The following is a 14587-nucleotide window of genomic DNA, read 5'->3' as shown; positions in this document are numbered from 1 at the left end:
CTGGGGGCTTCTTGAAGTATGTTTGGGGTCATTGTCCTGATGAAAGACTCATGTTCTCAACTTTCTGACATTGGGCACTTTTGTGAGCCAAAATCCTGTGGTAATCTTCAGATTTCATGATGCTTTGCAGACAGTCAAATAACCCAATGCCAGAGGCAGAAAGACAACCCCTAAACACATTTGACTGAAGGTACTGTGTTCTTTTTTTTGTAGGCCTCATTCCATTTTCAGTAAACAATAGAATGATGTGCTTTACCAAAAACCTCGATCTTGGTTTCAGTTGTCCACAAGACACTTTCCTAGAAGGATTTTGGCTCACTCTCGTACATTTTGGCAAACTGCAGTTTAGCTTTTTTATGTCTCTGTGTCGGTAGTGCGGTCCTCCTGGGTCTCCTGCCATAGCGTTTCATTTCATTCAATTGTTGACTAATAGTTTGTGATGAAGCTGAAGCACTCTGACCCGGCAGGTCAGCTTGAATTTCTTTAGAACTTGATTGGTTCTGCTTATCCACCATGCAGACTTTCCTGTGTTACAACAGGCGAGTCTGAACGAGCATCACATGCTAAAATCAAATTTGTTTAGCCATAATTTTGGAAATGTGGCAATAATATTATCTATCACATTTTTTGGAGTTTTGTGTGAAATTTTGTCCAATTTGGCAGTTTTTCTCTTTTTTTGTGTTGTTCCAATACACACAAAGGAAATAATCATGTGTGTCACTGCTAGAATTTTCAGTGAGAAAAGCTTATTTTTCTGTAACAATTTCGGCCATGGCGGTAGATATAGCCATCATTACATCCCATAGGAGAAAACATGTTCTTGTAACATTCTAGAGATGTGTTCTTTGTTTCCCTTGCACGCCCCTGAGAAAATTCTCTGGTAAGGCCTAGATGGGCTTATCATAATATATAACCTACAGTAAAGGTATAAACTCATATCTCATCAGAAATTATAAAATAAAAGCCGGGTTGTGTTCACCTCTGCAGCCACTATTCCATGATGGCTCCAGTTTATCAGGAAGAAACTGGTGAAAGATTTTCTTTAAGGAGGAAGCAGATAATTTATCGACACCACAGAGGGATTTCTACATTTCATAAACTGATACAAATATGTGATGTCCTGATAAATGCTCCAATTACTGGAGATAATGGGATGAGAGTTTATAGATGTTTCTTTCATATACAAGTTAATAGAGAAGCTTACATTTTACTTTAAAATGGTTTCTATGTGTGTAATGTACAGATTAGTCATTTTTATCAGAGATGGCTAATATCTTACTGTCATTCCTTTCTTTTTCCGAGCAGCTCCATTTTAGTATTCATTTCAGATTTAAACAAAATGATAAAACATTTTGGGAAAAACACACAACCTAAAAGTCCAGCACTGGAAACTATCACTGCAAATATCTCCACAGCCACCATGTTCTTCCCTCTGGTGCTCAGGTAAGCCGGGATCATGGAAATCCAGACACTGATGAACACCAGCATGCTGAAGGTGATGTACTTGGCCTCATTGAAACTGTCCGGTAATGTCCTCACCATGAAAGCCAGAACAAAGCTCATAGCTGCCAGGAGCCCCAGATAACCCAACGTGGAGTAGAACCAGATATCTGAGCCTTCATTGCACTGAACGATGATTTTCCCAGGATAAGACTCAGCATCTAGGTCCTGGAATGGGGGAGAAATAGACAACCAGATAACACAGATTACAAGCTGAAGGGATGAACACAACAACACTATGGTATAGGGCAGTTTCACATTCAGCCATTTTTTCCAAGTGCTTCCAGGCTTGGTGGACTTAAAAGCAACACAGACCATGACAGTCTTGGCGAGAAGTGAAGAGACGGCTATGGAGAAGGAAAATCCAAAACTGGTTTCACGTAATCTACAAGTTACATCATTGGGGCGACCAAGAAACAAGAAGACAGACAGGAAGCTGAGGAAGATGGAGACCAGGAGGAGGTAACTCAAGTTCCGGTTATTGGCTCTAACAATAGGGGTATTTTGATAGGAAATAAATACTCCAAATATGAAACCAGTTGCAAAACATCCGAAGACCGAGAGACAGGAAAATACAGCAGCCATTGTATCATTCTGGTAAGAGATGAAATCCATTACTTTGGGCAGACATTGGTCTCTCTTCTCATTTGGCCATTTGTCACTTTGGCATTTCATGCAGGTCTCACTGTCTGTAGGAAAATGTAAAAAAAAATTACATACATTGTGGTAAAAAAATATCTACAGTATCTATCTATTATCTATCAATCTTAAATTTGAATAAGTTTTATATGGTGGACTGCATGTATATATCATATCTTGCTCGGTATAAGCATACAATACCATATTTTGCTGCTACATCTTTTTCGGTCATGCAGGGTCACCAACCTCCTCTGATAATTATTTTCTGCACAAATTGGACAAAAATCATTGACAGATAAACTTTGTTTAGAGGACACAACCCTTCACACCCTCAAAATAAAGTCCCAGAATCACAAAGACATCGAAATTAAAGAGTTTGTCCGTTAAGATAAAAAGTCATTGGGCAGCAATGATAAATATTGCATGCATGCCAATTTGGTATATAGCCGCAGTACAAATAAACATGAATTCTTTGAAATCCTGGGGGAATTTACCCTGGGCGACCATTAATCAGAACTTCCACAGTCATGAGGTATATCGGTCTCCAGGCACACACAACGATGACAGTGTCCCGGGCTAAAGTTCATTACAGTAGTTTTATTCAGGTTTATGCCCATCACACATCATTACTCTCTGTACAATGTTTCTAGTACAATTGTGATAGTCTCTTCCCAGATCAGATCTCTTCACAGATGCACAGTGTTTACATAGGATATCTCTGTGCCTTTATCCTGCAGTGCGGTGGAGAGGGGTTTGTAAGGGGAATGAGTCCACTGCAGTGATTCTCTTACTCTCTTATCTTCATGCAGCAGATTTGACTCCTTTCTGTCAGCACTGCATCTCTGATTCCACCAACAGATTCTATCAACGATATCTTAACTTGCATTCATTTTCTCTGAGACTCTCCGAGCACACAACAGCTTATTCCTGCAGCTCCCAGACATTAACAACTTTCCCATCATCCTCCCGGAGCTGTGCTAACCACTCCCTGTCTCCTGTGGCTGGGTTAACCCCTCTAGGTGCTGGATTTTTTGAAAACAACAGCACAATTTCTGCCTGTCACATAAACTACAGATAACAGGACACAACTTCAGGCACAGCACCGCTTTGCCTGAAGGGTTTTCATGTTGGCCTTTCCTAAGTTCAAAATGTAATTAATAAATGGCAGTTTACAAGAACAATGGAGGTAAAGATAAAGTCTGGAAGACCAATAAAAAATTCAGTAAGAGCTGCTTGTAGGATTGCTAAAGAGGGAAATCAGAGCCCATGCCTGACTCCAAAAGGTTTTCTGAGAAAAAGTATCCAAAGCAGGTAATAAATGAGGCGTATCAAATAAATCTGAAAAAAACTCAGAATGATTGTCTAATTAATAAAAACACAGGAAGATGGAGCTAGAGCAAATAGGAACGACAAATCAGTAATTAATGCACAGTCAGGTAAAAATACGATGGAGGATAATAAAAAATGGCATCAAAATTTTATTACTTCATTTAATAAAGATAGTATATGGATTAGAGCGCTTCTACGAAGACATTGGCATATTTTACTACAGGACCCCTCCTACGTGATACTCTGCCGGTTAGACCAGGTATCACATTTAGAAGAGGAAAAACTCTAAGAAATATCATCGCACCAAGTCGTTTAAAAAGACAAAACACAAAAGAACAGATAAATATTTCAAAAAACAATATTATAGGATTTGTTCCGAGTAGTGTTGAGCATTCCGATACTGAAATATTGGGTATCGACCGATATTCGCTGTATCGGAGTTCCGATACTGAGTTCTGATACTTTTAGAATATCGAATACCAGAATCGGAAGTTCCCATAATGCAATGAGCCAGTTTAATTTTATTCAGCCAATAAGGATCCTAAGAAGTGTGGGCACATCTTGTTAGGCATGTAGGCATGTTAACTAATGGCATGGTTGTGATTGGCTGCTGAAATGATGTCATGATGCACTATAAAAGCCTCCTCCGCCATTTTGGGTTCACTCTGCTGTGAATTCAGTTAGGGACAGGACGCTGCTGTTCTGAGGGACAGTTTGAGCTAGCGATTTGCTTTATTGTGCTTTACCCAGGCTACTTTATAAACCGCTGTGCGAGAAGCTTTCTTTTGCCTTTCAGCACTAGTGTATAGTTCTCTGCACTGTTCACGCTGTCTGCGATGTCTCTGTGTGTGAGTGCAGCTCATGCTGTAGTGTGTTCTGCAGCCACGTCCGGTTGTAGTCCGCTCAGCGTGCGTCACTGCTTCATACATTGTCCTTTTTTGCATTAGTGCTGCTCATTTTTCCTGATTTCTCCTATTAGTGTGGTTCCATCCATATCCAGCTAGACTGCTTCCAAACACACTATGTAGGAGTAGATAGAGAAGCTTTCTTTTGCCTTGCAGCGCTAGTGCACAGTTCTTTGCACTGTTCACGGCTGTCTGCGAGGTCTTCGTGTATGAGTGCAGCTCACGCAGTAGTGTGTTCTGCAGCTACGTCCGGTTGTAGTCCGCTCAGCATGCGTCACTGCCTCATACATTGTCCTTTTTTCATTAGTGCTGCTCATTTTTCCTGATTTCTCCTGTTAGTGTGGTGGTTCCATTCGTATCCAGATAGATTGCTTGCAAACAAACTATATAGGGGTTGATAGAGGAGCCTTTCTGCAGCCTTGTGCCCTGCAGCCCCAGCCAGATTGGTATTAGCCTATTTTTTGTAGCCTCATCTATTGCATTGTAGGTTACCTTCCTGTATTGTAATAGCTACAAAAGTTTGTGATACTATCGGTTTTACATCTTTGGGCACATCCAGTGTCTTTTTGTGAAAAAAAAAAAGTAAATAAAGTTCACCAAACACTCCACTTTACAGTTGTGTAGGCCACATTAGCTCATATTAAAGTCTAGTCCACACTTTATAAAATTACTGTTTCTTATACCTGTTAGCAGCTTTGCAGGAATAAGCACACTAAGCCCTTAGTACTTTTCTGCCTATCTTTATCAGTCTACCAAGATAAAGAAGGCAGGGAGTTAGTCATGTGGTCGTGGGCGTGGAGTTTTTGCAGGGAGAGGACGTGGGGATTCTGTGCCTGCTGCGGGCACCGGTGACTCAGCATCCCCCAGTTTTACCAGGGAACAGTCCTTTATGCGCAGCTTTGTAGGAGCTCGCCGTACCCCACTACTGTGGGAGGAACAAATTGAAGCCATTGTCGGATGGATGGCAGGTAACGCATCAGCTTCCATTACTGCCAGATCCTCTCAGGTCCTGAGCACTGAAGAGCACCCATCTGTCTCTTCACCACCTGCCAAATTGCCCAGGCAGTCAGAGAGCCCTGGACAGGAGCCATATTTACTTCTGTTCTCTGAATCTCTTGGCTTCGAAAGAGGGGACCAGCCAAGCAGAATTCTAGAATTTGATGAAGAGGTAGTATGCAGTGATGCCCAACCGCTTTGTCTCTCTGAATCTGAAGAGGCGGGTGGGCCAGTGCCTATGGTCAGCACACCTCAGTATGCATCTGATGATGAGACTCAGGTTCCACTTTCTGGTGCGTACTGTGCTCTTGAGACTACCCAGGAGAAGCAGTTGATTGAAGACGGTAGTGTAGATGATGAGGTCCTTGACCCATCATGGCGTGAGGTACAGGAAGGTGGTGGGAGCAGCTCTGAGGAAGAGATTCCTCAAACGGCCCAAAAAGGAGGGAGAGGGAGGTGGCAGACTTGGTTGCCTGTAGCCTCCACTTCGGCACCCATTAGGAGAATGCATCTTCCAAAACCCAAAACGGGCTCTCCCAAGACTTGCAGTGCCTGGTCTTTTTTTGACACAGTTGCAGATGACATTTGCTTTGTCATATGCAAGCTGTGTAATCAGAAGTTGAAAAGAGGGAAAAGTGTCAGCAACCTCAATACCACAAATATGTGGAAACATGTGCGGACCAAGGATGTGGTGGAGTTATTATTATTATTATTAAATATTTATATAGCGCTATTAGGTTCCATGGCGCTTTACAAGTGTAGGGGCAGACAGGGAAACGAACATGAAACATCAAATGAGGCGCACTGGTACAGTAGAGCAGGGGGTCCTGTCCACGAGGGCTCACAGTCTATAGGGGGTGGGTAAGGAGACATGAGAAAGAGGAGAGGAGAGGGTGAGATGGTGTAGCGGATGGGTCTCAGTGTGGGCTGTAGGCCTGAAGGAAGAGGTGGGTCTTTAGGTTTTTCTTGAAGGTTCCCAGGATAGGGGAGGGAGTGTCGGATGTGATGGGGGAGAGAGTTCCAGAGTATGGCGGATGCGCGAGAGAAGTCTTGTAGGCGGTTGTGGGAGGAGGAAATGAGAGGGGAGAAGAGGAGAAGTTCAGGAGAGGAGCGAAGATCGCCCGGCGGGACATATCTGGAAACCAGATCGGAGATGTAGGGGGGGGACAGGTTATGCATGGCCTTGAATGTTAGGGTTAGGGTTTTGATCTGTGATCTCAGGGCAATGGGGAGCCAGTGAAGGGCTTGGCAGAGGGGGAGGCAGAGGGTGTAACGGGGAGATAGGTGGATGAGTAGGGCAGCGGAATTGAGGATGGTGCGGAGAGGTTCGAGGGAGGAAGGGGGGAGGCCAGTGAGCAGAGGGTTGCAGTAGTCGAGACGGGAGATGATGAGGACGTGGATAAGTATTTTTGCCAAGTCCTGATCAAGGAACGAGCAGATTCAGGCAATCTTCCTCAGTTGGAGTTGGCTGGCGGTGGCGAGGGCTTCGATGAGGGACTTGAAGGAGAGGGAGGAGTCGAGAATTACCCCGAGGCACTTGGCGTGGGAGACGGGTGAGAGGGTGCAGTCGTTGTTTGTGATGGATAAGTTGTGGAGCTGGGGAGAGCAGTTGGGGGGGAGATGATTATCTCGGTCTTGTCCATGATGAGTTTGAGGAATCGGGCGGAGAAGAAGGATGAGATGGCGGATAGGCATTGGGTAATTTTGGATAGTAAGGCGGAAATGTCAGGGCCAGACAGGTAGAGCTGGGTGTCATCAGCGTAGAGGTGGTATTGGAGGCCGTGGGATTCGATGAGTTTCCCCAGGTCGAGGGTATATGCGGAGAAGAGTAGTGGTCCCAGGACTGAGCCTTGGGGAACTCCAACAGAAAGGGGGTGGGGCGAGGATGAGGTGTGGGAGTGGGTGACTCTGAAAGTCCGGTCCATTTCGTAGGAGGAGATCCATAAGAGGGCTAGGTCAGTGATGCCAAGGGATTCTAGGATGTGGAGTAGGAGGGGGTGGTCGACTGTCTCGAAGGCGGTGGAGAGGTCGAGAAGAAGGAGGACGGAGTAGTGTCGCTTGCTCTTGGCGGTCAGTAGGTCGTTGGTGACTTTAGTTAGGGCTGTTTCGGTGGAGTGGTGGGGTCGGAAACCGGATTGAAGGCGGTCGAAGAGGGAGGAGGAGGAATGGTGGGAGGACAGCTCGGCATGAACGTGCTCTTCAAGTAATTTTGAGGCAAAAGGGAGGAGAGATATCGGGTGGTAGTTCGAGACTATAGCAGGGTCAAGGGAGGGTTTTTTGAGGATGGGTGTGATTGTGACATGCTTGAAGGATGATGGGAAAGTGCCGGATTTAAGTGATAGGTTGAAAAGATGGGTTAGGGCAGGGATGAGGACAGTGGTGAGGTTAGGGATGAGGTGGGAGGGGAGGAGGTCGAGGGCACAGGTGGTGAGGTGTGAGTGAGCTAGCAGAGAGGAGAGGAGGTCTTCTGTCATGGGGGAGAAACTACATTTGGGTGAGGGGGGTTCGGCGGTGGGGGTGGGGGGCCGAGCGGCTTGTAGATCGAAGCTTTGTCTGACTTTGTCAATCTTGTCCTTGAATAAGGTGGCGAAGTCGTCGGCTGAGATGAGGGGCGAGGGAGGGGTGCAGGTGGATGGAGTAGAAAGTTGAAGGTACTGAAAAGTTGCTTGGGCTTGTGGGATAGGGTGGTTATTAGGGAAGAGAAGTAGTCTTGTTTTGCATTCGTGAGAGCAGTCTTGAAGGCGGTGAAGGACTGTTTGAACAGGGTGAGGTGTTCAGCGGAGTGGGATTTCTTCCATTTCCGCTCAGCCACTCTGGACGTCTGCCGAAGTTTTTTCGTGAGGGGCGTTAGCCAGGGTTGTCTGTGTGCAAGGGTTGTGATGTGTGAGAGCGCGGCAGCTTGGTCGAGGGCTGTGGTGAGGGTGGTGTTGTGGAGGGTGGCGGCGGCGACGGCATCCTGAGAAGTAGCTAGGCCGGAGAGAGGGAAGAGGGACTCGGAGAGTGAGTGGAAGTCGATGAGTTTAAGGTTTCTATGGGGGTGGGGGAGTGTGCGGGGAGGGGCGATCAGAGAGGGGGGGGAGGAGAAGGTCAGTAGGTTGTGGTCAGATAGGGGGAGAGGTGAGTTTTCGAGGACAGCGAGGGTACAGAGGTGGGTGAAGACAAGGTCCAGTGTGTGACCGTCGGTGTGTGTGGCAGATGAGGTCCATTGGGAGAGGCCAAGGGAGGAGGTTAGGGAAACGAGCCTAGAGGCGGCGGTGCAGGGGGTGTCAACGTGGATATTGAAGTCACCCATGATGATGGTAGGGATGTCAGAGGAGAGGAGGTGGAGGAGCCCAGTTGTGAAGTGGTCAAAGAAAGAGGAGGGGGATCCTGGGGTACGGTAGATAACTGCCTGTTGGAGGTTGCAAGGGGAGAATATGCGGACGGAATGTGCCTCGAAGGAGGGGAGGGGGTAGGAGGGGGGCGGCGTAATCAGGATGAAGGAGCACGTGTTGGCCAGGAGTAGGCAGACGCCTCCAACGCGGGTGTTGTTGGGGCGGGGGGTGTGGGAAAATGTAAGTCCACCGTAGGAGAGCGCGGCCGGGGAGGTTTGTGTCAGAGGGGGTGGAGTTACAAAGACGCACTGAAAACCTAGGCCAACCTACAGCGCCACCTACCACCTTTTCAGCTTGTGTTGTAGCCTCTTCCTCCAGCTCACACACAGCTGTTTCGGCTTCCTCACAGGATCGCCATGGAAGAACATCTGGCACTGTTGTACAGGGACACAGTGTCATTTGACCCACAGCACCACATTCCCTGTCATCCTCACACTCCCAGGCCAGTCTACAGCCATCGTTAGCTCAGGCATGGGAGAAAAGGCGCCCATACTCGGCAAACCACCCCCGAGCACAGGCTATGAATGCTGGCATTGCAAAACTACTGTCCCTTGAAATGCTAACATTCTGGTAAGTGGAGACTGACACCTTCCATAACTTGATGGCATTGGCAGTCCCAAAATACAATGTGCCCAGCCGCTTTTATTTCAGCAGGCAAGCTGTCCCTGCCCTTTACCAGCATGTGGAGGGAAAAATTAAACATGCGCTACAAAGCGCCATCAGTAGCAAGGTCCACCTAACCACCTATGCGTGGACCAGTAATCATGGACAGGGATGATACCTTTCCCTCACTGCCCTTTGGGTAAATGTTGTGGAGCCGGGTACAGATCTTGAGAGTGGCGCTGTACGTGTTCTGCCAACTCCAAGGATTGCAGGAATCCAGTCTGTTCACACTGACTCCTCCTCATACCCCAGTCTCTCTGAATCAGCGCTGCAGGAGCCGTCACGGTCTACCTCCACATTGACCCATGAACGGTTACCTGTTACGACCGATATGAGCACAGCCGTGGCCAAACATCAACAGGCCGTATTGAAATTAATTTCTTTGGGGAATCAAAGCCACACAGAGCAGGAGATCTGGAATTCCATCAAGCAGCAAAGCGACGTGTGGTTTGTGCCAGCGAAGCTCCAGCCAGGCATGGTAGTGTGAGACAATTGCTGAAATCTGGTGGCAGCTCTGGGCCTAGGCAACCTCACTCACATCCCATGTCTGGCACATGTGCTCAACTTGGTCATGCAGAGTTTTTTGAGGGACTATCCGGATCTTGATGCACTGCTGCACAAGGTCTGCATAGAGTGCGCTCACTTGCGGCGTTCCAGCATCGCAAGATCGCGCATTGCAGCTCTGCATCACCGATTACGCCCTCCGGAACATCGCATCATATGTGACTTCCCCACCAGGTGGAATTCAACTTTACAAATGTTGGAGAGGTTGTGTGAGCAGCAGGCAGCAGTAATGGAGTACCAGCTGTAGCAGGCGCAAACAAGTTGCACTGCGCGCCATTCACACTTCACCACCACTGAGTGGTACTCTATGAAGGACATCTGCCACGTTTTGCGTGCCTTCGATAATCTCACGCCGATGGCGAGTGCAGATGATGCACTAGTCAGCATGACTGTCCCCCTTATCTGCCTGCTTGAAAAAACACTGCAAGCACTAAGGGTTTTTGAAGAAGTGGAGGATGAGGAGTCATAAATGCCATCTGTTCTGTACAGTCTGTGCAACGTGGTTCCTCACAAAGGCCTAGGCAGGGGACACTTTGTGAGAAGGATGAGGAGGAGTCAATGGAGGAGAAAGATATCTGTCCAGAGGAGGGAGGTACACAATGCTCTAGTAGTCAGTATCTAGAGCGAGGGTGGGGTGATGCAGAGCAGGCAGAAATCACGCCTCAAGCAGGGGACAGCGTTACTTGGCCAGTTGGCAGTCTGCAGCACATGGTTGATTTCATGCGAGCAACAACCGCCGCATCGCCCACATTCTCAACACGGCTGATTATTGGGTGTCCACCCTCCTAGATCCTCACTACCGGGACAACTTACAAAGCCTCATAACACAATTGAACCGGGAGCGTAAAATACGGGAGTACCAAGATGCACTGGTGCATTTCATCATGTTCTCCATTCCACCTGAGAGCAGTGCTGCTAGTGCTTTACAAAGCAGCTCAGTGCGTCGAGGCAGTGGAGGAAGCTCTGCACAAAGAGGGAGCAGAAGTAGCGCCTCAGCACAAGGCAAGACCAGTATTGCCCAAATATGGCAAAGTTTTGTGTCCCCGCCACAAATGTCTAAACCATCACAGACGGCTCCAGTCAGCAGGAGGCAACGTTTCCGTCAGATGGTGACTGACTACATGTCTTGCCCTCTCAGTGTACAGCCAGACGGCTTCTTCTCCTTTCAAGATTTGGGTCTCTAAGCTGGAAACATGGCCAGAGCTTAGCCAGTTCACATTGGAGGTGCTGGCTTGCCCTGCTGCTAGTGTATTATCGGAACGCGTCTTTAGTGCCGCAGGTGGTTTACTAACAGACCGTCGTATCCGACTATCCTCCGATAACATTGACCGGCTTAATTTTCTGAAAATGAACAAGGCCTGGATCTCACATAACTTTGCCAGTCCTCTTTCAGATTAAATAATTGGTTGTCAACAGTATCCAGATCTCCTCTTGTGTTCATGTTTCTACCACTTGAAATGTAATCCCTGAGCTCCAACACCGCTAGTTGCTGCTCAGAAGTGCTGTCTGCACAGTCAACACTTGCTCCAGTGTTATTGGGGTTCAGTAACGTCAGCTAATCCCCTGCTGTGTGTCCGGCAATTTTTCCTTCTCTGTCCACATTCACAATACTACTGATTTTAAATTTGCTCCAATTAGGCCTATGGCTCCTCTCTGTTTTCAGTATTTACCCTGGGCTCCAACACCGCCAGATGCTCCTCAGATGCGCCATCAGTACAGTCAACACTTGCTCCAGTGTTATTGGGGTTCAGTAAGGTCAGCTGATCCCCTGCTGTGTGTCCGGCAATTTCTCCTGCTCTGTCCACATTCACACTACTACAGATTTTAAACTTGCTCCAATTAGGCCTCTGGCTCCTCTCTGTTTTCAGTATATACCCTGGGCTCCAACACCGCCAGTTGCTGCTCAGAAGTGCCGTCTTCACAGTCAACAATTGTTCCAGTGTTATTGGGGTTCAATAACGTCAGATGTTCCCCTGCTGTGTGTCCGGCAAGAGAGATGAGCGGCGTTCGACTAGAACTGTTCGCCAATCTCAAATTCGAGCTGTTTTGGGCGGTGTTCGATTTGTTCGACGAACCCGAATGATTTGCAAAAATTAGGATGTTCGAGGTTATGTTCGATAACTGCTCGTGAACCAAAAGCGTGTCCTGCATGTCTGGTGCTATTTAGAGCACAAATCATGCAGGGATTGTCTGCAACTCACTGTAATGCCACAGCCATGGTGGTTGTGGCATTATAGTGGTTGCCCAAATCGATGGGAACAGTGCTCACAGTGAAACATGAAAAGCCGGCAATTCAGCAGCGGCATACACCGGTACCCGACAAATTAGAATAGAAATAATAGAGCATCACACATAGATTAGATAGATAGAAACATGTCAGTCACATATATATGAAGTACAGTGACAGTGTTACTTACTGTACTTGTCATTTAGTGTAAAGGATTTCTAAAAAAAATAATAGTTTTTTCATGCACCGTCTCTTTAAAAAAGCCGGCTGGCATTTCAGCAGCGGTACCCGACAATTTAGAATAGAAGGAATAGAGAATCACACATAGATTAGATAGATAGAAACATGTCAGTCACATATATATGAAGTACAGTGACAGTGTTGATTACTGTACTTGTCATTTAGTGTAAAGGATTTATTAAAAAAAATAATAGTGTTTTCATGCACCGTCTCTTTAAAAAAGCCGGCCGGCAATTCAGCATCTGTACCCAACAATTTAGAATAGAAGGAATAGAGAATCACACATAGATTAGGTAGATAGAAACATGTCAGTCACATATATATGAAGTACAGTGACAGTGTTGCTTACTGTACTTGTCATTTAGTGTAAAGGATTTATTAAAAAGAATAATAATGTTTTCATGCACCGTCTCTTCAAAAAAGCCGGCTGGCAATTCAGCATCGGTACCCGACAATTTATAACTAGTGTTGAGCCACCCCCGTAGTGTTCGAGTTCGGTTCGGTTCGTCGAACACCCGTGTGTTCGTCGAACTGTTCGTCGAACACTTTCGAAAACCGTTAAAACCAATGGCAGGCAAACAAAAACACATAGAAACACATAGAAAACACCTTCAAAGGTGTCCAAAAGCTGACAAACTGCTCTGAAGACACAACTAACACATGGAAAAGTGACAAGTACATATAGTCATGCGAAAAGAAAAGAGGTGGAGGAGTAAAAGGAGGGGGAGACACAGATATAGGCATGTCATGCCCTTCTAAAATCCAAAAAGTGAGAAGCCGAAACGTTCAGTCCGCTCCTGCCCGTGCCACCTCCGTGTCGCCGGGTTTGTGCCAGAGCCGCGGTGAACCCTGACGGCCAGCCCCCCTCTCCCAATACTGGTGCCTGTCCGCTAGTGGGTCGAGCGAGCCCCCCTGTGGTGGAGGCAGCTCTAAGCTTTTTAATTTAAATTGTCTCTCTAATTTGAATGAATACACTTTAAATCCATTTACACGGATCTATTGGAGGGCAAGTCTCATGCCAGCAGCCGCGTAATTCCAGCTCCAGTAGCGTCCACTAAAGCTGCTGCAGTTAAAAAGCTTTTATAAGGATCGAGCTCGGCTGTCCACCGCAAGGCATCCTACTGCCAGTCCCAGCCCCTATGCCTTGGGGTGCCTCCTGATGCTCTTCACTGAGTATCCCATGGTCCCGAAGCATTTCCTTTGAAAAAATTAAGTGTCCAAACTACAGGTGGTGTAGCTTGCTTAACAGCCGGGATAATCCGCTGACTAGCAGACACTGCTACTAGGCACAAAGTATTTCCTGGGCTAGATGCAGTTAAAAATTTGTAATTAGATACTCTCGTTGGATGCTGAGAAAGCATTCCATAGAGTCTCCTGGCACGCCATATATGATTCTCTTAAAAAGCTTGGGGTAGGGGTCTAGGGGACCTTTTTATAGCCAAAATCACGGCCCTGTATTGCAATACATCACCTAGGCTGAAGATAAATGGAACTGTATTACCCTGAGGGCTCGGTTGCTACAGAGGTATTGCACCTCACCCAGAGGTGTGATATCTCACTCTCAGGTAAGGATGGAGTGTGGATCAGGACCCGACACCTGCATGCATTACACCACATTGTCGTGGGGCAGGGCGACCAATATGCCCCTGAGATGGGCACGACAGTCCCTGTCCCTGGCTGGAGTGGGGGGAGGGAACACTGAGGAAGGGGAACCCTGTAGTGCAGGAGCAGGGAGGAAGCAGTTCCTGGGTGCATTGAGAAGTGAGTATAAAATGTGGGCACCATCTTAGTTCAGTGCAGAGAAGTCTGAGCAGAAGTGGCAGGGAGCAGGGGCTCTGCATGAGCTCTGCTCCGGAGGCGGGCCTAGTAACAGAGGCCCAGGCCTGGAAGAGGGAGAAGGAAGGAAGAGGAGCGGAGAAGGCTCCAGGAACGAGGAACGAAGGGATCCCAGGGGTGCGGACGGGCGAGTTGCCACCGCACGCCCGAATCCACCTGCATGGAGGGGTCAGGCCAAAGGGGGAGACCGGTCCCCGAAACTAGTGGAGGCAGGAAACGACCCTCAGCTAGAAACAGGAGGCTGTGACATTTTATGTGGCGCAGCCCCTCGCTACACCCGCTAGGAAGGCACCACATAGGGTCAGGGAAACTGG

General features: G+C 47.3%; 1 protein-coding gene across 1 annotated transcript in view; it reads right to left on the bottom strand.

The window, feature by feature from the left end:
- Positions 1–1281: 1281 nt before the first annotated feature.
- LOC141231836 (vomeronasal type-2 receptor 26-like) overlaps positions 1282–14587 on the bottom strand; it is a 229324-nt gene continuing 216018 nt past the window's right edge. The window contains exon 5 of the mRNA XM_073667758.1: positions 1282–2189. Within this exon, the coding sequence (XP_073523859.1) occupies positions 1282–2189 (908 nt within the window). The remainder of the gene's footprint in view (positions 2190–14587) is intronic.

This window comes from Phyllobates terribilis, unplaced genomic scaffold (genome assembly GCF_046119375.1).
Source record: "Phyllobates terribilis strain yellow unplaced genomic scaffold, ASM4611937v1 Scaffold_1__5_contigs__length_1240528914, whole genome shotgun sequence".
Taxonomy (NCBI): domain Eukaryota; kingdom Metazoa; phylum Chordata; class Amphibia; order Anura; family Dendrobatidae; genus Phyllobates; species Phyllobates terribilis.
Note: the sequence above shows the minus strand (reverse complement) of the source record. Positions and strands in the feature narration are given on the sequence as shown.